The sequence below is a fragment of the Telmatherina bonti genome (genome assembly GCF_933228915.1).
Source record: "Telmatherina bonti genome assembly, chromosome: 5".
NCBI classification, from domain to species: domain Eukaryota; kingdom Metazoa; phylum Chordata; class Actinopteri; order Atheriniformes; family Telmatherinidae; genus Telmatherina; species Telmatherina bonti.
The window spans coordinates 3,918,575-3,940,621 of NC_136623.1; the positions used below are offsets into that span (position 1 = coordinate 3,918,575).

Consider the following 22,047-nt stretch of genomic DNA (forward strand, 5'->3'; position numbering starts at 1 on the left):
TCACTGGGCCTTTAAAAAGCCCACCTCCACTTCACTTATTATCCTACATCAGAAGCGCATGTTTGAGGCGGTTAGCTGCAGAAAGAGACCTGTCCACCCCATACAATCAGTAAGACTCCAACTACTAACATGGCCAAGACCAAAGAGCAGTCCAAAGACACCAGAGACAACATCATAGACCTCCACAAGGCTGGAAAGGGCTGCGAGGGAACTGCCAAGCAGCTTGGTGAAAAAAGATCTACTGTTGGAGCAATTGTTAGAAAATGAAAGAAGCTAAACATGACTGTCAGTCTCCCTCCCACTGCGGCTCCATGCTCACCTCATGGGGTCTCAATGATCCTCAGAAAGGGGAGGAATCAGCCCAGAACTACACGAGAGGAGCTGGTCAATGACCTGACAAGAGCTGGGACCACTGTTTCCATGGTTAATGTCGGTAAGACACAAAGACATTATGGTTTAACATCATGCATGGCACAAAGGGTTCCCTAGCTTAAACCAGTACATGTTCAGGCCCGTCTTCAGTTTGCCAGTGACCACCTGGATGATCTAGAGGAGTCCTGGGAGAAGGTCATGTGATCAGATGAGACCAAAATAGAACTCTTTGGTCTTAATTCTACTCGCTGTGTTTGGAGGAAGAAAAATGTTGAAAAACACCATCCCTACTGTGAAGCAGAAGGGTGGTAGCATCATGCTGTGGGGGTGTTTTCTGCACATGGGACAGGACCACTGCACAGTATAAAGGAGAGGATGACCAGGGCCATGTGTTGCCAGATGTTGGGAAACAACTTCCTTCCCTCAGTCAGAGCATTGAAGATGGGTCGGGTCTTCCAACATGAGTTCACCAAGGAGCGGCTCCGTAAGAAGCATGTTAAGGTTCTGGAGTGGCCTAGCCGGTCTCCGGGCATAAACCAACTAGAAACTATGGAGCTCAAACTGTGTTTCTCAGTGACGGAACAGAAACCTGACTGATCTAGAGAAGACTTGAGGAGTGGTCCAGAATCCCACCCGCGGCGCGTAAACTTGCCGCTAAACTATATAAAAGGCCAGAATCTCTCCTGCGGCGCGTAAACCTGTCGCTAAACTATATAAAAGGCCAGAATCCCTCCTGCGGCGCGTAAACCTGCCGATAAACTACATAAAACACCAGAATCCCTCCTGCGGCGCGTAAACCTGCCAATAAACCACATAAAACGCCAGAACCCCTCCTGCGGCGCGTAAACCTGCCGATTAACTACATAAAACACCAGAATCCCTCCTGCGGCGCGTAAACCTGCCAATAAACCACATAAAACGCCAGAACCCCTCCTGCGGCGCGTAAACCTGCCGATTAACTACATAAAACACCAGAACCCCTCCTGCGGCGCGTAAACCTGCCGATTAACTACATAAAACACCAGAACCCCTCCTGCGGCGCGTAAACCTGCCGATTAACTACATAAAACACCAGAATCCCTCCTGCGGCGCGTAAACCTGCCGATAAACTACATAAAATGCCAGAATCCCTCCTTCGGCAGTAGATACCATCTTACAGTAACAGTAAGATCTTTCCGAACGAACTAAACTGGGGTCCCCCCCGCACCCCATTCTTCTTTGCGAGGTAGGAAAAGTTTCCAACCTGACATCCATGTTGGAGCTCAAATCAGAAGTGAAGATGATGTCCAAACGTCCCAGACACAAAGAGGGAAGTTCAGAACCCCCCCCAAAAATATATTTATTTTTGTCCCTTCTTGGAATACGTACTTTCTTCTGATTTGTTGTTCTCTGGGTGTTTCTCAATTCAGGGTCTGCACACTTCCAAGTGCGCAGACTGCGTAGGCAATGAAGCGTTCTACGTGGTCTGCACACACCGAAGTGAGCTTACTGCCAGTAAAATGAGACGGCCTCTCTAGTGGACGAGAATTACCCATAGTGCTCCAGTCCTCCGTTGCCTAGCAACTACATATGCCAAGTTTATCTAGTTACTGATCCCATTCTGCCACAAAAATATTTTTTAAATGACAGAAAATGGTGCCAGTAATTAAACTTTGATTTATTTTTATTTTCCTTTGTGTGTAAATGAGCAACAGGAGGCGATTTAGACGAGCTCTCCTCTGGCTGACAGCTCATCCTGTCAAGCTGACTTAACTTAAGTGGAAAATTATCTGAGTGACTGTAATAAATTCAGCCTTTTCTTTAATGAAAGCTGACAATGACATCTGAAGACGACTGGAATGAAATCCATTGTGGTTATTGGACACAATATGTGTGTTTATACATAAAAATAAATAAATAAACGGTCTTGCTGGTGTGGTACCTACACCGGCGCTCTGCTGCTTATTATCTTATAGCAGGAGCGCAATGGATTCTGGGATAAGAGAGGGTGCAAAGGATACATCTCTTGTATCCTTCGTTTTAAGCTGATCTGGAGCCAAACGAAGTGCGGATTTGAAGGAGCTTTTGAATTGGGACAGCACTTGGCGCACCATGATGACGCACGCAGCCGACGATTCCGCACTTCGAAGTGTGGATTGAGAAGCCTCTTATCTGTTTCTATTTTGTTTTTAATTGTCTCTGATTAAACCGGAAGTCTCCCGTCCTGCAGGAGGCGACACAGCTGCGCGTGACGCGGTGATCTGACGAAGCAGAGGAGGAGGAGGAGCAGGAGGAGTTTTCAGAGCAGCTGGACTTCTCCAGAGCGACTCGGCGGCGAGTCGTTAATGAAGAACCGGACGCAGGTCCACTACAGGATCCGGACTGTGAGCGGTGAGTACGAACCTCTGCTCTGCGGATCCGGATCAACTGGGAACAGGTCTGGAAAGTCTTGGAAAGTTTGTGGATTCCAGGAAGCGGAGGGAGGAGAAAATCAGTTTTAATTATCGATCAGTCCGGATCATTAGAAATATTTTCCCAGAAGGTTCACCAGGAACCAGGACCGTCCAGGACCTGCTGACCAGTTTCCAGTCAACTGGCATCACACCGTCCTGAGTGTGATGCCAGTTCCTGGTCCGGAGTCCTGGTCCTGAACCCGGATCCTGAGTCCTGGTCCTGAGTTCTGGTCCAGAGTCCTGGTCCTGACCTTGTCCTGAACCCGGATCCTGAGTCCTGGTCCTGAACCCAGATCAAGAGTCCAGAGTCCTGAGTCCTGGTCCAGAGTCCTGGTTCCTGGTTCCGGTCCAGAGTCCTGGTCCAAAATCCTCATGCTCTTCCTGTAAAGTGGTCTGGATCAGTGGTTCTCAGTTGTCCATGAACCAGGATGGAGTCTCGGTTCTTTCTGTATGTCTGGATCATCAGTCAGGATTCTGGTCCATCATCGTGGCTTCGATGCGTCCCAGCTAAGATACCATGGTAACGGTGCTGGAGAACCGGTCCAGACCGGGATCACCAGTCCATGAGATCAGGTTTTCTTTGTGGGACTTTCCAGACCAGAACATGTTCCGGTGGTTTTTTTCTGCTTCTGGTTTAAAACTAAAGATTTAGAGGATTCTGATGTTTTAAAACCTGGTTCAGATCCAGATCCAGGACCAGATAACCAGACATGAATGATGATGGATCAGTGGCATCAGGGAGCTCACCTGGACTCTGTTCAGGTTCTGCTCCGTTTCCGTCCTGGTTCGGTCTGGAAACATTGATCAGAACCAGCGTCTGTTGACAGATTCATCTGGACAAGACTCGTCCCGGTCCTGGTCCTGGTTCAGTTTCTGACATCCGACTCTTTATTCCTGTCTGACATGTTTAAGCCCCGCCTCCTGACAGGCCCTGCCTGCTCTGATTGGTCTAAATGTTTCCGTGTGGACAGATGGAGTGTTTTCATCTCTGACTCGGTGTCATGGTGACGTTTTATCTGGTGGACCACAAGAACATGTGGATCAGGTCTTGGATCAACCCGACACGGCGCTGTGTGTGTTCTCTCTGTGTGTTTTTGTGGGCGTGTCCACCAGGATGTCCTCCTGCTGCTCCGCCTCCTGATCCGTGTGCTTTTTGTTGATTCCCAGGTGTTGCATCATCATCTTCATCATCATCATCTTCATCCCGCCTGCAGGTGTGTCATGCTGCTGTTAATAAATCAGATTGATCAGAAATTAACGCTGTAAGTTGACGGACTGCTGGGATTACCGTTGCCACGGCAACCCCGTCTGCCAATCAGAGCAAGACATGATCTGTGTGGTTACAGGTGATGGATGCGGAGAGCGGTGAGCTGTTCCTGGGAGACGTGACGGCGGGAAGCTGGACGCCCCTGCAGAACTGGGTGGAAGACCCCGACGGTGTGAGTACAGAGGGTCACATGACGAGCCTCAGGCGGTGTGTTTACTGACACGTGATTGGCTGTAGGGTCCAAACTGTCTGGACCTGCTCAGCAGGTTCCTGGAACCGGCTTTCCATCCCAAGACTTCCTGGAAACGTGGTCTCAGGAGGTCCAGCCTCACTCAGCCCCAAACCCAGACTGGGGTGGAACAAGAGGTCAAGTCCACCAGGCCCGGCATTCCCAGACCAGCATTTCTATGCGTGTTCTCCTGCGTGTTCTCCTGCGTGTTCTGCTGCGTGTTCTCCTGCGTGTTCTCCTGCGTGTTCTGCTGCGTGTTCTCCTGCGTGTTCTGCTGCGTGTTCTCCTGCGTGTTCTCCTGCGTGTTCTGCTGCGTGTTCTCCTGCGTGTTCTGCTGCGTGTTCTCCTGCGTGTTCTGCTGCGTGTTCTGCTGCGTGTTCTCCTGCGTGTTCTGCTGCGTGTTCTCCTGCGTGTTCTGCTGCGTGTTCTCCTGCGTGTTCTGCTGCGTGTTCTCCTGCGTGTTCTCCTGCGTGTTCTGCTGCGTGTTCTCCTGCGTGTTCTCCTGCGTGTTCTGCTGCGTGTTCTCCTGCGTGTTCTGCTGCGTGTTCTCCTGCGTGTTCTCCTGCGTGTTCTGCTGCGTGTTCTCCTGCGTGTTCTCCTGCGTGTTCTCCTGCGTGTTCTGCTGCGTGTTCTCCTGCGTGTTCTCCTGCGTGTTCTGCTGCGTGTTCTCCTGCGTGTTCTGCTGCGTGTTCTCCTGCGTGTTCTCCTGCGTGTTCTGCTGCGTGTTCTCCTGCGTGTTCTCCTGCGTGTTCTCCTGCGTGTTCTGCTGCGTGTTCTCCTGCGTGTTCTCCTGCGTGTTCTCGGAAGTTCCAGGCATTTAAATGTGATTCTTTGACTCCACAGACGTTCAGCAGCAGCGAATCAGACGACGTTCTCCACGGCGTCGATCCAAACCGGGTCTTGGACTGCGGACCGCCGGCCGACTTGTCGTCGGAAAGCGACAGCGGCATCTCCGAGGAAGTTGGGAGTCCCGTTGCCGTGGTGACAGCTATGGCCGGTAAGCTGCCCCCAGCGACCATCTACCAGGTGGTTTATGACATCAGCGGACTGAGCGGAACCCAGACGGAACCTGGACCTGACAACGTGGTCTCCATCGAGCTGGGTGAGTCCAGTCAGAACCGGTTCAGAATCAGCACCAGAGTAAAATCCTGTTGTCTGATTTTCCCTGAACGTCTCGTCCTCCTGCAGGTGGGTGGAGCTCTCAGGTGCTGCTGTCAGATTCCTGCATCGTTACCGAGCTGCCGGTGGACCCGCTGGGCCGGACCGCTGCCGACCCGGACGACCAAAACCTGGTGAGACAGGAAGTCAGGGTGACAACTTCTTTTTTCTTCTTCTCTGTTATCTTCATCTACATCTTCGTCTTCCTCTGTTTCTCCTTCTGCCCTTGTTCCCCCTCCTCCTCCCGTCCCCCTCCTCCCTCCTCCCCCCCACCCCTCCTGCAGCTGTTCCCGGAGCTCCATCTGACCGAGGAGGAGCAGAAGCTCCTGACGGAGGAGGGCATCTCTCTTCCCAGCAACCTTCCTCTCACCAAGGTGAGACTGGGACCGTGTGAAGACCAGTAAGTTGAAGCTGCTGCTGGTTCTGATCCAGTTCTCTCCTGCAGGCCGAAGACCGAGTCCTAAAGAAAGTTCGGAGGAAAATCCGGAACAAGCAGTCAGCTCAGGACAGCCGGCGGAGGAGGAAGGAGTACATCGACGGTCTGGAGAGCAGGTGATAGATGTGGGTCCGCCTCCCAGACTCTGCAGGATCCGGTCCAGGAGGCGAACTCTGCAGGATCCGGTCCAGGAGGCGGACTCTGCAGGATCCGGTCCAGGAGGCGGACCTGTAGCTGATGCAGCGTCGTGTTCAGCTGCAGAACTTCATACTTTCACAATAAACAACATTCATTACATTTTACGTTGTTTATTATTTATAAGAACACAAACGCGTAAATATGAGTAAATCAGGACCAAAGAGTCCCTGAAATAAAACCGAAGCAGAATCTCAGAAATGGGTTGAAAACTACAATAAATCTGATGAAGTTTTATTGTGGAAACAGGAAGTGTGACAGGATGTGTGTCTGCAGGGCAGCGGCGTGCTCGGCTCAGAACAAGGAGCTGCAGAGGACTGTGGAGCAGCTGGAGAACCACAACATGTAGGAACCTTCACTCATCACCGACCGGCTTAGACCCGGTCTACTCCAGATCCGGTCTAGATCCACTTCAGATCCAGTCTTGATCCGTTTTAGATCTGGTCTAGATCCGCTTCAGATCCAGTCTAGATCCACTTAGGATTCAGTCTAGATCCACTTCAGATCCGCTTCTGATCCGGTCTAGATCTGCTTCAGACCCAGTCTAAATACGCTTTAGATCCGGTCTAGATCCGCTCCTGATCTGGTCTCGATTCGCTCCTGATCCGGTCTAGATCCACCTCAGATCCGGTCTAAATCCACACCAGATCCAGTCTAGATCCGCTTCAGATCCGGTCTAGATCCGCTTCAGATCCGGTCCAGATCCACTTCAGATCCGGTCAAGGTTAACTTCAGATCTGGTCTCGATCCAATTCAGATCCGGTCCAGATCCACTTCAGATCCGGTCTAAATCCACTCCAGATCCAGTCAAGATCCACTTCAGATCCGGTCTAGATCCACTTCAGATCCAGTCTTGATCCATTTTAGATCTGGTCTAGATCCGCTTCAGATCCAGTCTAGATCCACTTAGGATTCAGTCTAGATCCACTTCAGATCCGCTTCTGATCCGGTCTAGATCTGCTTCAGACCCAGTCTAAATACGCTTTAGATCCGGTCTAGATCCGCTCCTGATCTGGTCTCGATTCGCTCCTGATCTGGTCTAGATCCGCTTCAGATCCGGTCTAGATCTGCTTCAGATCCGGTCTGGATCCACTTCAGATCCGCTTCTGATCTGGTCTAGATCCACTTCAGATCCGGTCCTGATCCTGTCTAAATCCACTCCAGATCCAGTCTAGATCCACTTCAGATCCGGTTTAGATCCACTTCAGATCCGGTCTAGATCCGCTTCTGATCCACCTCAGATCCGGTCTAGATCCATTTCAGAGCTGCTTCAGAAGTGGGTCTAGATCCGCATCTGATCCTGTCTAGATCCGCTTCTGATCCGGTCTAGATCCACTTCCGATCCACTTCAGATTCGGATCTAGATCCGCTTCTGATCCAATCTAGATCTTCTTCAGATCCGGTCTTGAGCCGATTCTGATTCGGTCTAGATCTGCTTCAGATCCGGTCTAAATTCACTCCAGATCCAGTCTAGATCCACTTCAGATCCGGTCTAGATACGTTCCAGATCTGTTTCAGATCAGCTGCTGATCCACCTCAGATCCGTTCTAGATCTATTTCAGATCCGCTTTAAATCCAGTCTAGATCCGCTTCTGATCCAGTCTAGCTCCACTTCAGATCCGGTCTAGATCAGATTCTAATTCGGTCTAGATCTGCTTCAGATCCACCTCAGATCCGGTCTAGATCTACTTCAGATCCGGTTCAGATCCCCTGCTCGTATCCACTTCAGATCCAGTCGAGATCCACTTTAGATCCAGTCTAGATCCGCTTCTGATCCGGTCTAGATCCACCTCAGATCCGGTCTAGGTTCACTTCAGATCTACTTCAGATCCGCTTCAGATCCCCAGCTCGGATCCACTTCAGATCCGGTCGAGATCCACTTCAGATCCGGTCTAAATCCACACCAGATCCAGTCTAGATCCAGTCTAGATCCAGATCCGATCTAAATCCACACCAGATCCAGTCTAGATCCGCTTCAGATCCGGTCTAGATCCGCTTCAGATCCGGTCCAGATCCACTTCAGATCCGGTCTAGATCCGGTCTAAATCCACTCCAGATCCAGTCAAGATCCACTTCAGATCCGGTCTAGATCCACTTCAGATCCGGTCTAGATCTGATTCAGATTCAGTCTAGATCCGCTCCTGATCTGGTCTCGATCCGCTCGTGATCTGGTCTAGATCCACTTCAGATCCGGTCTAGATCCTGTCTAAATCCACTACAGATCCAGTCTAGATCCAGTCTAGATCCGCTTCAGATCCGGTTTAGATCCACTTCAGATCCGGTCTAGATCCGCTTCTGATCCACCTCAGATCCGGTCTAGATCCATTTCAGTGCCGCTTCAGAAGCGGGTCTAGATCTGCATCTGATCCTGTCTAGATCCGCTTCTGATCCGGTCTAGATCCACTTCAGATCCACTTCAGATTCGGATCTAGATCCGCTTCTGATCCAATCTAGATCTGCTTCAGATTTGGTGTAGATCCGATTCTGATTCGGCCTACATCTGCTTCAGATTCAGTCTAGATCCACTTCTGATCCGGTCTAGATATGCTTCAGATCCAATCTAGATCTGCTTCAGATCCGGTCTAGATCTGCTTCAGACCCAGTCTAGATCCGCTTCAGATCCGGTCTAGATCCGCTCCTGATCTGGTCTCGATCCGCTCCTGATCTGGTCTAGATCCGCTTCAGATCCGGTCTAGATCTGCTTCAGATCCAGTCTAGATCCACTTCAGATCCGCTTCTGATTTGGTCTAGATCCACTTCAGATCCGGGCTAGATCCTGTCTAAATCCACTCCAGATCCAGTCTAGATCCACTTCCGATCCGGTCTAGAGCCGCTCCTGATCCGGTCTACATCCGCTTCAGATCCGGTCTAGATCCTGTCTAAATCCACTCCAGATCCAGTCTAGATCCACTTCAGATCCGGTCTAGATCCGCTCCTGATCCGGTCTACATCCGCTTCAGATCCGGTCTAGATCTGCTTCAGATCCAGTCTAGATCCACTTCAGATCCGGTCTAGATCCTGTCTAAATCCACTCCAGATCCAGTCTAGATCCGCTCCTGATCCGGTCTACATCCGCTTCAGATCCGGTCTAGATCCGCTCCTGATCCGGTCTACATCCGCTTCAGATCCGGTCCAGATCCAGTATAGATCCGCTTCAGATCCGGTCTAGATCCGCTTCAGATCCGGTCCAGATCCACTTCAAATCCGGTCTAGGTTAATTTCAGATCCGGTCCAGATCCACTTCAGATCCGATCCGGATCCACTTCATATCCGGTCTAGATCCACTCCAGATCCAGTCAAGATCCACTTCAGATCCGGTCTAGATACGCTTCAGATCCGGTCTAGATCCACTTCAGATCCGGTCTAGATCCACTTCAGATCCGCTTCAGATCCGCTTCTGATCTGGTCTAGATCCGCTTCAGATCCGGTCTAGATCTGCTTCAGACCCAGTCTAGATCCGCTTTAGATCCGGTCTAGATCCGCTCCTGATCCGGTCTCGATCCGCTCCTGATCTGGTCTAGATCCGCTTCAGATCCGGTCTAGATCCGCATTAGATGCGGTCTAGATCCGCTTCAGATCCGCTTCTGATCTGGTCTAGATCCGCTTCAGATCCGGTCTAGATCTGCTTCAGACCCAGTCTTGATCCAGTTCAGATCCGCTCCTGATCCACCTCAGATCCGGTCTAGATCCACTTCAGATCCACTTCAGATTCGGATCTAGATCCGCTTTTGATCCAATCTAGATCTGCTTCAGATCTGGTGTAGATCCGATTCTGATTCGGTCTAGATCTGCTTCAGATCCGGTCTAGATCCGCTCCTTATCCGGTCTACATCCGCTTCAGATCCGGTCTAGATCCGCTCCTGATCCGGTCTACATCCGCTTCAGATCCGGTCTAGATCCGCTCCTGATCCACCTCAGATCCGGTCTAGATCTATTTCAGATCCAGTTCAGATTCGGATCTAGATCCGCTTCTGATCCAATCTAGATCTGCTTCAGATTTGGTGTAGATCCGATTCTGATTCGGCCTACATCTGTTTCAGATTCAGTCTAGGTCCACTTCTGATCCGGTCTAGATATGCTTCAGATCCAATCTAGATCCACTTCAGATCCGGTCTAGATCTGCTTCAGACCCAGTCTAGATCCGCTTCAGATCCGGTCTAGATCCGCTCCTGATCTGGTCTCGATCCGCTCCTGATCTGGTCTAGATCCAATTCAGATCCGGTCTAGATCCTGTCTAAATCCACTCCAGATCCAGTCTAGATCCACTTCAAATCCGGTCTAGATCCGCTCCTGATCCGGTCTACATCCGCTTCAGATCCGGTCTAGATCCGTTCCTGATCCGGTCTAGATCCGCTCCTGATGCGGTCTCAATCCGCTCCGTATCTGGTGTAGATCCGCTCCTGATCCGGTCTACATCCGCTTCAGATCCGGTCTAGATCAGATTCTAATTCGGTCTAGATCTGCTTCAGATCCACCTCAGATCCGGTCTAGATCTACTTCAGATCCGGTTCAGATCCCCTGCTCGGATCCACTTCAGATCCAGTCGAGATCCACTTTAGATCCAGTCTAGATCCGCTTCTGATCCGGTCTAGATCCACCTCAGATCCGGTCTAGGTTCACTTCAGATCTACTTCAGATCCGCTTCAGATCCCCAGCTCGGATCCACTTCAGATCCGGTCGAGATCCACTTTGGATCCAGTCTAGATCCGCTTCTGATCCGGTCCAGATCCGCTTCAGATCCGGTCTAAATCCACACCAGATCCAGTCTAGATCCGCTTCAGATCCGGTCTAGATCCGGTCTAGGTTAACTTCAGATCCGGTCTAGATCCGCTCCAGATCCGGTCCAGATCCACTTCAGATCCGGTCTAGATCCGCTTCTGATCCACCTCAGATCCGGTCTAGATCTATTTCAGAGCCGCTTCAGAAGCGGGTCTAGATCCGCATCTGATCCTGTCTAGATCCGCTTCTGATCCGGTCTAGATCCACTTCAGATTCGGATCTAGATCCGCTTCCGATCCAATCTAGATCTGCTTCAGATCCGGTCTAGATCCGATTCTGATCTGGTCTAGATCTGCTTCAGATCCGGTCTAAATCCACTCCAGATCCAGTCTAGATCCACTTCAGATCCGGTCTAGATCCACTTCAGATCAGGTCTCGATCCGTTTCAGATCTGTTTCAGATCAGCTTCTGTTCCACCTCAGATCCGTTCTAGATCTATTTCAGATCCGCTTTAAATCCAGTCTAGATCCGCTTCTGATCCAGTCTAGGTCCACTTCAGGTCCGGTCTAGATCTGCTTCAGATCCACCTCAGATCCGGTCTAGATCTACTTCAGATCCACTTCAGATTCGGATCTAGATCCGCTCCTGATCCAATCTAGATCTGCTTCAGATCCGGTCTAGATCCGATTCTGATTCGGTCTAGATCTGCTTCAGGTCCGGTCTAGATCCACTTCAGATCAGGTCTAGATCCGTTTCAGATCTGTTTCAGATCAGCTTCTGATCCACCTCAGATCCGTTCTAGATCTATTTCAGATCCGCTTTAAATCCAGTCTAGATCCGCTTCTGATCCAGTCTAGATCCACTTCAGGTCCGGTCTAGATCTGCTTCAGATCCACCTCAGATCCGGTCTAGATCTACTTCAGATCCGGTTCAGATCCCCTGCTCGGATCCACTTCAGATCCAGTCGAGATCCACTTTAGATCCAGTCTAGATCTGCTTCTGATCCGGTCTAGATCCACCTCATATCCGGTCTAGGTTCACTTCAGATCTACTTCAGATCTGCTTCAGATCCCCAGCTCGGATCCACTTCAGATCCGGTCGAGATCCACTTTGGATCCAGTCTAGATCCGCTTCTGATCCGGTCTATATCCGCTTCAGATCCGGTCTAAATCCACACCAGATCCAGTCTAGATCCACTTCAGATCTGGTCTAGAGATCCACTTCAGATCCGGTCTAGGTTAACTTCAGATCCGGTCTAGATCCACTTCAGATCCGGTCCAGATCCACTTCAGATCCGGTCTAGATCCGCTTCAGATCCGGTCTAGATCCACTTCAGATTCGGTCTAGATCCACTTCAGATCCACTTCTGATCTGGTCTAGATCCGCTTCAGATCCGGTCTAGATCCGCTTCAGATCCGGTCCAGATCCACTTCAGATCCGGTCTAGATCCGGTCTAAATCCACTCCAGATCCAGTCTAGATCCACTTCAGATCCAGTCTAGATCCACTTCAGATCCGGTCTAGATCTGATTCAGATTCAGTCTAGATCCGCTCCTGATCTGGTCTCGATCCGCTCGTGATCTGGTCTAGATCCGCTTCAGATCCGATCTAGATCCACTTCAGATCCGGTCTAGATCCTGTCTAAATCCACTACAGATCCAGTCTAGATCCAGTCTAGATCCACTTCAGATCCGGTTTAGATCCACTTCAGATCCGGTCTAGATCCGCTTCTGATCCACCTCAGATCCGGTCTAGATCCATTTCAGAGCCGCTTCAGAAGCGGGTCTAGATCTGCATCTGATCCTGTCTAGATCCGCTTCTGATCCGGTCTAGATCCACTTCAGATCCACTTCAGATTCGGATCTAGATCCGCTTCTGATCCAATCTAGATCTGCTTCAGATTTGGTGTAGATCCGATTCTGATTCGGCCTACATCTGCTTCAGATTCAGTCTAGATCCACTTCTGATCCGGTCTAGATATGCTTCAGATCCAATCTAGATCTGCTTCAGATCCGGTCTAGATCTGCTTCAGACCCAGTCTAGATCCGCTTCAGATCCGGTCTAGATCCGCTCCTGATCTGGTCTCGATCCGCTCCTGATCTGGTCTAGATCCGCTTCAGATCCGGTCTAGATCTGCTTCAGATCCAGTCTAGATCCACTTCAGATCCGCTTCTGATTTGGTCTAGATCCACTTCAGATCCGGGCTAGATCCTGTCTAAATCCACTCCAGATCCAGTCTAGATCCACTTCCGATCCGGTCTAGAGCCGCTCCTGATCCGGTCTACATCCGCTTCAGATCCGGTCTAGATCCTGTCTAAATCCACTCCAGATCCAGTCTAGATCCACTTCAGATCCGGTCTAGATCCGCTCCTGATCCGGTCTACATCCGCTTCAGATCCGGTCTAGATCTGCTTCAGATCCAGTCTAGATCCACTTCAGATCCGGTCTAGATCCTGTCTAAATCCACTCCAGATCCAGTCTAGATCCGCTCCTGATCCGGTCTACATCCGCTTCAGATCCGGTCTAGATCCGCTCCTGATCCGGTCTACATCCGCTTCAGATCCGGTCCAGATCCAGTATAGATCCGCTTCAGATCCGGTCTAGATCCGCTTCAGATCCGGTCCAGATCCACTTCAAATCCAGTCTAGGTTAACTTCAGATCCGGTCCAGATCCACTTCAGATCCGATCCGGATCCACTTCATATCCGGTCTAGATCCACTCCAGATCCAGTCAAGATCCACTTCAGATCCGGTCTAGATACGCTTCAGATCCGGTCTAGATCCACTTCAGATCCGGTCTAGATCCACTTCAGATCCGCTTCAGATCCGCTTCTGATCTGGTCTAGATCCGCTTCAGATCCGGTCTAGATCTGCTTCAGACCCAGTCTAGATCCGCTTTAGATCCGGTCTAGATCCGCTCCTGATCCGGTCTCGATCCGCTCCTGATCTGGTCTAGATCCGCTTCAGATCCGGTCTAGATCCGCATTAGATGCGGTCTAGATCCGCTTCAGATCCGCTTCTGATCTGGTCTAGATCCGCTTCAGATCCGGTCTAGATCTGCTTCAGACCCAGTCTTGATCCAGTTCAGATCCGCTCCTGATCCACCTCAGATCCGGTCTAGATCCACTTCAGATCCACTTCAGATTCGGATCTAGATCCGCTTTTGATCCAATCTAGATCTGCTTCAGATCTGGTGTAGATCCGATTCTGATTCGGTCTAGATCTGCTTCAGATCCGGTCTAGATCCGCTCCTTATCCGGTCTACATCCGCTTCAGATCCGGTCTAGATCCGCTCCTGATCCGGTCTACATCCGCTTCAGATCCGGTCTAGATCCGCTCCTGATCCACCTCAGATCCGGTCTAGATCTATTTCAGATCCAGTTCAGATTCGGATCTAGATCCGCTTCTGATCCAATCTAGATCTGCTTCAGATTTGGTGTAGATCCGATTCTGATTCGGCCTACATCTGTTTCAGATTCAGTCTAGGTCCACTTCTGATCCGGTCTAGATATGCTTCAGATCCAATCTAGATCCACTTCAGATCCGGTCTAGATCTGCTTCAGACCCAGTCTAGATCCGCTTCAGATCCGGTCTAGATCCGCTCCTGATCTGGTCTCGATCCGCTCCTGATCTGGTCTAGATCCAATTCAGATCCGGTCTAGATCCTGTCTAAATCCACTCCAGATCCAGTCTAGATCCACTTCAAATCCGGTCTAGATCCGCTCCTGATCCGGTCTACATCCGCTTCAGATCCGGTCTAGATCCGTTCCTGATCCGGTCTAGATCCGCTCCTGATGCGGTCTCAATCCGCTCCGTATCTGGTGTAGATCTGCTCCTGATCCGGTCTACATCCGCTTCAGATCCGGTCTAGATCAGATTCTAATTCGGTCTAGATCTGCTTCAGATCCACCTCAGATCCGGTCTAGATCTACTTCAGATCCGGTTCAGATCCCCTGCTCGGATCCACTTCAGATCCAGTCGAGATCCACTTTAGATCCAGTCTAGATCCGCTTCTGATCCGGTCTAGATCCACCTCAGATCCGGTCTAGGTTCACTTCAGATCTACTTCAGATCCGCTTCAGATCCCCAGCTCGGATCCACTTCAGATCCGGTCGAGATCCACTTTGGATCCAGTCTAAATCCACACCAGATCCAGTCTAGATCCGCATCTGATCCGGTCTAGATCCGCTTCAGATCCGGTCTAGATCTGCTTCAGACCCAGTCTAGATCCAGTTCAGATCCGCTCCTGATCCACCTCAGATCTGGTCTAGATCCACTTCAGGTCCGGTCTAGATCTGCCTCAGATCCACCTCAGATCCGGTCTAGATCTACTTCAGATCCGGTTCAGATCCCCTGCTCGGATCCACTTCAGATCCAGTCGAGATCCACTTTGGATCCAGTCTAGATCCTCTTCTGATCCGGTCTAGATCCGCTTCAGATCCGGTCTAGATCCGCTTTAGATGCGGTCTAGATCCGCTTCAGATCCGGTCTAGATCCAATTCAGATCCGCTTCTGATCTGGTCTAGATCCACTTCAGATCCGCTTTAGATGCGGTCTAGATCTGCTTCAGACCCAGTCGAGATCCGCTTCAGATCCGCTTCTGATCTGGTCTAGATCCGCTTCAGATCCGGTCTACATCCGCTTCAGATCCGGTCTAGATCCGCTCCTGATCCACCTCAGATCCGGTTTATATCTATTTCAGAGCCGCTTCAGAAGCGGGTCTAGATCCGCATCTGATCCTGTCTAGATCCGCTTCTGATCCGGTCTAGATCCACTTCAGATTCGGATCTAGATCTGCTTCCGATCCAATCTAGATCTGCTTCAGATCCGGTCTAGATCCGATTCTGATCTGGTCTAGATCTGCTTCAGATCCGGTCTAAATCCACTCCAGATCCAGTCTAGATCCACTTCAGATCCGGTCTAGATCCACTTCAGATCAGGTCTCGATCCGTTTCAGATCTGTTTCAGATCAGCTTCTGTTCCACCTCAGATCCGTTCTAGATCTATTTCAGATCCGCTTTAAATCCAGTCTAGATCCGCTTCTGATCCAGTCTAGGTCCACTTCAGGTCCGGTCTAGATCTGCTTCAGATCCACCTCAGATCCGGTCTAGATCTACTTCAGATCCGGTTCAGATCCCCTGCTCGGATCCACTTCAGATCCAGTCGAGATCCACTTTAGATCCAGTCTAGATCCGCTTCTGATCCGGTCTAGATCCACCTCAGATCCGGTCTAGGTTCACTTCAGATCTACTTCAGATCCGCTTCAGATCCCCAGCTCTGATCCACTTCAGATCCGGTCGAGATCCACTTTGGATCCAGTCTAGATCCGCTTCTGATCCGGTCCAGATCCGCTTCAGATCCGGTCTAAATCCACACCAGATCCAGTATAGATCCGCTTCAGATCCGGTCTAGATCCGCTTCAGATCCGGTCCAGATCCACACCAGATCCAGTATAGATCCGCTTCAGATCCGGTCTAGAGCCGCTTCAGATCCGGTCCAGATCCACTTCAAATCCGGTCTAGGTTAACTTCAGATCCGGTCCAGATCCACTTCAGATCCGATCCGGATCCACTTCAGATCCGGTCTAGATCCACTCCAGATCCAGTCAAGATCCACTTCAGATCCGGTCTAGATACGCTTCAGATCCGGTCTAGATCCACTTCAGATCCGGTCTAGATCCACTTCAGATCCGCTTCTGATCTGGTCTAGATCCGCTTCAGATCCGGTCTAGATCTGCTTCAGACCCAGTCTAGATCCGCTTTAGATCCGGTCTAGATCCGCTCCTGATCCGGTCTCGATCCGCTCCTGATCTGGTCTAGATCCGCTTCAGATCCGGTCTAGATCCGCATTAGATGCGGTCTAGATCCGCTTCAGATCCGCTTCTGATCTGCTTCAGACCCAGTCTTGATCCAGTTCAGATCCGCTCCTGATCCACCTCAGATCCGGTCTAGATCCACTTCAGATCCACTTCAGATTCGGATCTAGATCCGCTTTTGATCCAATCTAGATCTGCTTCAGATCTGGTGTAGATCCGATTCTGATTCGGTCTAGATCTTCTTCAGATCCGGTCTAGATCCGCTCCTGATCCGGTCTACATCCGCTTCAGATCCGGTCTAGATCCGCTCCTGATCCGGTCTACATCCGCTTCAGATCCGGTCTAGATCCGCTCCTGATCCACCTCAGATCCGGTCTAGATCTATTTCAGAGCCGCTTCAGAAGCGGGTCTAGATCCGCATCTGATCCTGTCTAGATCCGCTTCTGATCCGGTCTAGATCCACTTTAGATCCACTTCAGATTCAGATCTTGATCCGCTTCTGATCCAATCTAGACCTGCTTCAGATCCGGTCTAGATCCAATTCTGATTCGGTCTAGATCTGCTTCAGATCCGGTCTAAATCCACTCCAGATCCAGTCTAGATCTACTTCAGATCCAGTCGAGATCCACTTTAGATCCAGTCTAGATCCGCTTCTGATCCGGTCTAGATCCGTTTCAGATCCGGTCTAAATCTACACCAGATCCAGTCTAGATCCACTTCAGATCCGGTCTAAATCCACACCAGATCCAGTCTAGATCCGCTTCTGATCCGGTCTAGATCCGCTTCTGATCCGGTCTAGATCCGCTCCTGATCCGGTCTCAATCCGCTCCTGAACCAGTCTAGATCCGCTTCTGATCCGGTCTAGATCCCCTTCTGATCCGGCCCAGATCCGCTTCAGATCAGGTCTAGATCCGCTTCAGTTCAGGTCTAGATGCGCTTCAGATCCGATCTAGATCCGCTCCTGATCCAGTCTAGATCCGCTTCAGGAAGGGTGCTGGTGAACTGATGAGAAACTGAAGCAGTTGTGTGTTTCTGGGTCTTCAGGTCTCTGCTGGTCCAGCTGAGACAACTCCAGTCCCTCATCAAGCAGACGGTCAGTAAAGGAGCGCAGACCAGCACCTGTTTATTGGTACGAAACTCACTGGACTCTCACTGGACTCACAGTCCAGTTAGAATCCACATCAGACTGGTTTCCAGGACCTGGTTCTGGCTGAACAGCTAGAGGCTGTGGGAACTAAAAGACAGATGTTGTGTCCTCAGATCCTCCTGGTGTCTCTGAGTCTCATCATCTTGCCGAGTTTCAGCCCGTTCAGCCGCCGTCCAGCTGCAGACGACGACCACCGACCAATAGGAGGCGAGTTTGCTGCAGCATCTGATTGCAGTAACCTGCAGTCAAACCTGGTTACTTTTAAAGTAAAGTAATCAGTAAAGTAACTAAGATACTGCTGAAGGAAATCATCAGTAATCAGATTACTTTTTGTGGCAACTGTGTTTCTACGGCAGGAACTGATCCGGGAGGATCCTGATGCCTGAACTATCCGCAGATGAAACATCAGGTCTGACATGTTGGATCTTTTCTCAGTTCTTTCTAGAAACATCCTGACGGATCCTTCCTCCTCGCTGCCGGCGGACGATGGCGGTCCAGCAGTCCCCTCCAACTCCTCGCCACCGCTCTCTGAGCTAGGCCAATCAGGACATCCTGAGAGCACAGCTGTCTTCCAGGAACCAATGGAACTGCTGGGGGAAGCAGGTGCTGATGGAGAATTGAGCCAATCAGGGCGCAGCTCGGCTGTTGTACCTGGAGGGACTGAAACAGTTGCAGAGAATGGCGGCTACGACGCAACAAAGCTGGCTCACACCGATGAAATGTAGTCAGACAGACTGGATATCCTGTTCAGCTCAACGAGGACTGGCAGAGGTTGTTCACCCAAACTAAACCAGTTACAGTCCCAAAAACATCAGATGAGATATGAATCCACAGTTAGCTGATGGTTAGCTTAGCGTATGTATCTGGTCTTCATGCTAAGCTAACTCTGTGAGCGGTTGCCAGGTTGTGACCACGTGGACATGAGACTGTGGTAAGCGAGGCCCTTAACAAAGTGAAAGCAAGATTCTGAAGGGGGGAAGGGGACTGAAGCTGTAACATTTATACATGCAAAATAAATCTTCTTTTGTTCTGGGATTTCAGGTCGCGGACATTCTGGGTTAATGCTAATGCCGCAGCTATTCCTAAAGTTTTATCACTAATCTAATGATCCTTCTGAAAGCAGCTTCAGTCGCTGTCCTCTGAGATGGAGGCCAGCTGGACATGTCCTGCAGACAGAAACATCACACAACCAACTAACTGACCTGACAACCAACCAACTGGTGCAAGCTAACACACCAAACATCACCTGACCACTAAACCAATCCGTCAACCAGCTAACTGAATGAAACTTAGTGAAAAACTAACTGACCACACCAACTCATAACCCAGCTAACATACCTGGCCCTGGCTCCTGACCTGATGCAGGCGTGAAGTTTCCTGTTAGCAGGATGTTAGCGTAGCAGGCTAACCTTTGTGTTTTCTGAGGAAGACGGTGGGTTACCCGAAATAAAAACAAGCCGTCAGGAGGATTCTGTTCACTCATATCAGGGTGATAATCCAAAACAGAAATTGGTTCTGGGAGAACCCAGTTTGTGTGATTAGAGGTATAACAAATGAATAGCACCGACTTTATCTGGACCGTGTGGATAGTTCATACGGACCTAAAACCCACCTGAACCACCAACAAGTTCTGGTTCCAGTTAAAACTGTCATCATGCTGTAGAAATACTGTTGGAGAAAATGTGCTAATATTTTGGGTTAGTCCAGTAACGTGTCCTTTTGGGAAGGAGGTAAAGATGGATTAAGTTCTGGGAAAAGCTCTTCTATTTCCACCAAGAGTTTCTGTTCCATAAAGTTCCATAAACTCCTGAAGACGTGTCCACCAGAAACAACCTTATACTGATGACTAAAGTTTGCTACTAAAGCTACTAAAGTTTGACAATCGTATGGAAGAATCCACAGCCTCGTGCGGCGGCACCAGGAGGTCCAGTCTACTAGATTACAGTTAAACATGGATGTCGCTGCAAGGAGAAGGCTCCCTAAACACAATACACACGTCATACAAACGTCATACACAACATACACACGTTTACACGTCATACACACATTTACATGTCATACACACATCCTACACACGTCATACAAACGTCATACACACATCCTACACACGTCATACAAACGTCATACACACGTTTACACGTCATACACACATTTACATGTCATACACACATCCTACACACGTCATACAAACGTCATACACACATCCTACACACGTCATACAAACGTCATACACACATTTACACGTCATACACACATTTACACATCCTACACACGTCATACAAACGTCATACACACATTTACACATCCTACACACGTCATACAAACGTCATACACACATTTACACATCATGCACACATTTACACGTCATACACACGTCATACAAACGTCATACACATATTTACACGTCATACACAGGTCATACACACGTAATACAACGGTCATACAACGGTCATACACACATTTACACGTCATACAGACGTCATACAAACGTCATACACATATTTACACGTCATACACACCTCATACAAACGTAATATAACCGTCATACAGCGGTCATACACGCATTTACATGTCGTACACACGTCATACACACATTATATGTCATACACACATCGTACAGACGTCGTACCAACGTCATACAAACGTCATACACACGTCATACAGACGTGATACACATGTCATACACACGTCATACAAAGATCATACACACATGTACATGTCATACACACTTCATACACACGTCATACACACGTCATACACACGTCATATACACATCATACACACGTCATACACGTCATACAAACATCATACATACGTCATACACATGTCATACAGAAATTTACATATCATAAACACGTCATACACACGTCATATACACATCATACACACGTCATACAAACGTCATATACACATTCATACATCATACACATTTCATACATGTCATACAAACGTGATACAGATGTCAGACAAACGTCATACACACTTCATACACACGTCATACACCTTGATACATATGTCATACATACGTCATACACGTCATACATGTCATACACACGTCATACACACGTCTTCCATACATCATCCAAATGACATGTACACATTTACACGTCATACACATGTCGTACACACGTCATACACACATTTAGACATCATACAAAGGTCATATACACATTCACATATCATACACATCATACAAACATCATTCACGTCATACACACATCATACACACGTCACACACATGATACACACATTTACACATCATACACACGTCATACACACGTCATATAAATGTCATACACACATTTACACATGTCATACACACGTCTTACACACGTCCTACACACGTCATACAACCGTCATACACCCGTCATACAACCGTCATACACACGTTATACACATGTCATACACACGTCTTACACACGTCCTACACACGTCATACAACCGTCATACACACGTCATACACACGTCATACAACCGTCATACATACGTCATACACATGTCATACAAACGTCAGACATATGTCATACACACGTCATACACACGTCATACACACATCATACAAAAGTAATACACACATTTACACATTATACACGTCATACACACGTAGTACACACATCATACAAACATCATACACACATTTACACGTCATACACACGTCTTACACACGTCCTACACACGTCATACAACCGTCATACACACGTCATACACACGTCATACAACCGTCATACACACGTTATACACATGTCATACACACGTCTTACACACGTCCTACACACGTCATACAACCGTCATACACACGTCATACAACCGTCATACACACGTTATACACGTGTCATACACACGTCATATACACATCATACACACGTCATACAACCGTCATACACACGTCATACAACCGTCATACACACGTTATACACGTGTCATACACACGTCATATACACATCATACATACGTCATACACATGTCATACAAACGTCAGACATATGTCATACACACGTCATACACACGTCATACACACATCATACAAAAGTAATACACACATTTACACATTATACACGTCATACACACGTAGTACACACATCATACAAACATCATACACACATTTATACATGTCAGAAACACTTCATACACAGGTCATACACATATGATACACACAGTTACACATCATACACATTTCACACACTCATCATACACACATTATACGTCATACACACAAAATACACACGTCGTACAAACATACAAACATCATACACACGTCATAAACACATTTTCACACTT

The 22,047-nt window shown here is 49.0% G+C and overlaps 1 protein-coding gene across 4 annotated transcripts; it reads left to right on the top strand.

Annotated features, from left to right (window-relative positions):
• Positions 1-2,630: 2,630 nt before the first annotated feature.
• creb3l4 (cAMP responsive element binding protein 3-like 4) lies at positions 2,631-21,497 on the top strand. 4 transcript variants are annotated; one of them, XM_079239951.1, is made up of 12 exons: positions 2,631-2,742; positions 3,776-3,875; positions 3,972-4,018; positions 4,151-4,243; positions 5,144-5,402; positions 5,489-5,592; positions 5,743-5,832; positions 5,904-6,010; positions 6,366-6,434; positions 17,667-17,751; positions 17,883-17,976; positions 18,205-21,497. In XM_079239951.1, the coding sequence occupies exons 2-12, from the start codon at positions 3,806-3,808 to the stop codon at positions 18,492-18,494; spliced, it is 1,308 nt and encodes a 435-aa protein (XP_079096077.1). In that variant the 5' UTR covers positions 2,631-2,742; positions 3,776-3,805; the 3' UTR covers positions 18,495-21,497. The 4 variants fall into 4 exon arrangements, with proteins under 4 accessions (XP_079096077.1, XP_079096078.1, XP_079096079.1 ...); XM_079239952.1 differs by lacking the exon at positions 3,776-3,875 and having other exon boundaries at positions 2,638-2,742; XM_079239953.1 differs by lacking the exon at positions 3,776-3,875 and having other exon boundaries at positions 2,644-2,742; positions 3,972-4,066.
• Positions 21,498-22,047: the final 550 nt, after the last annotated feature.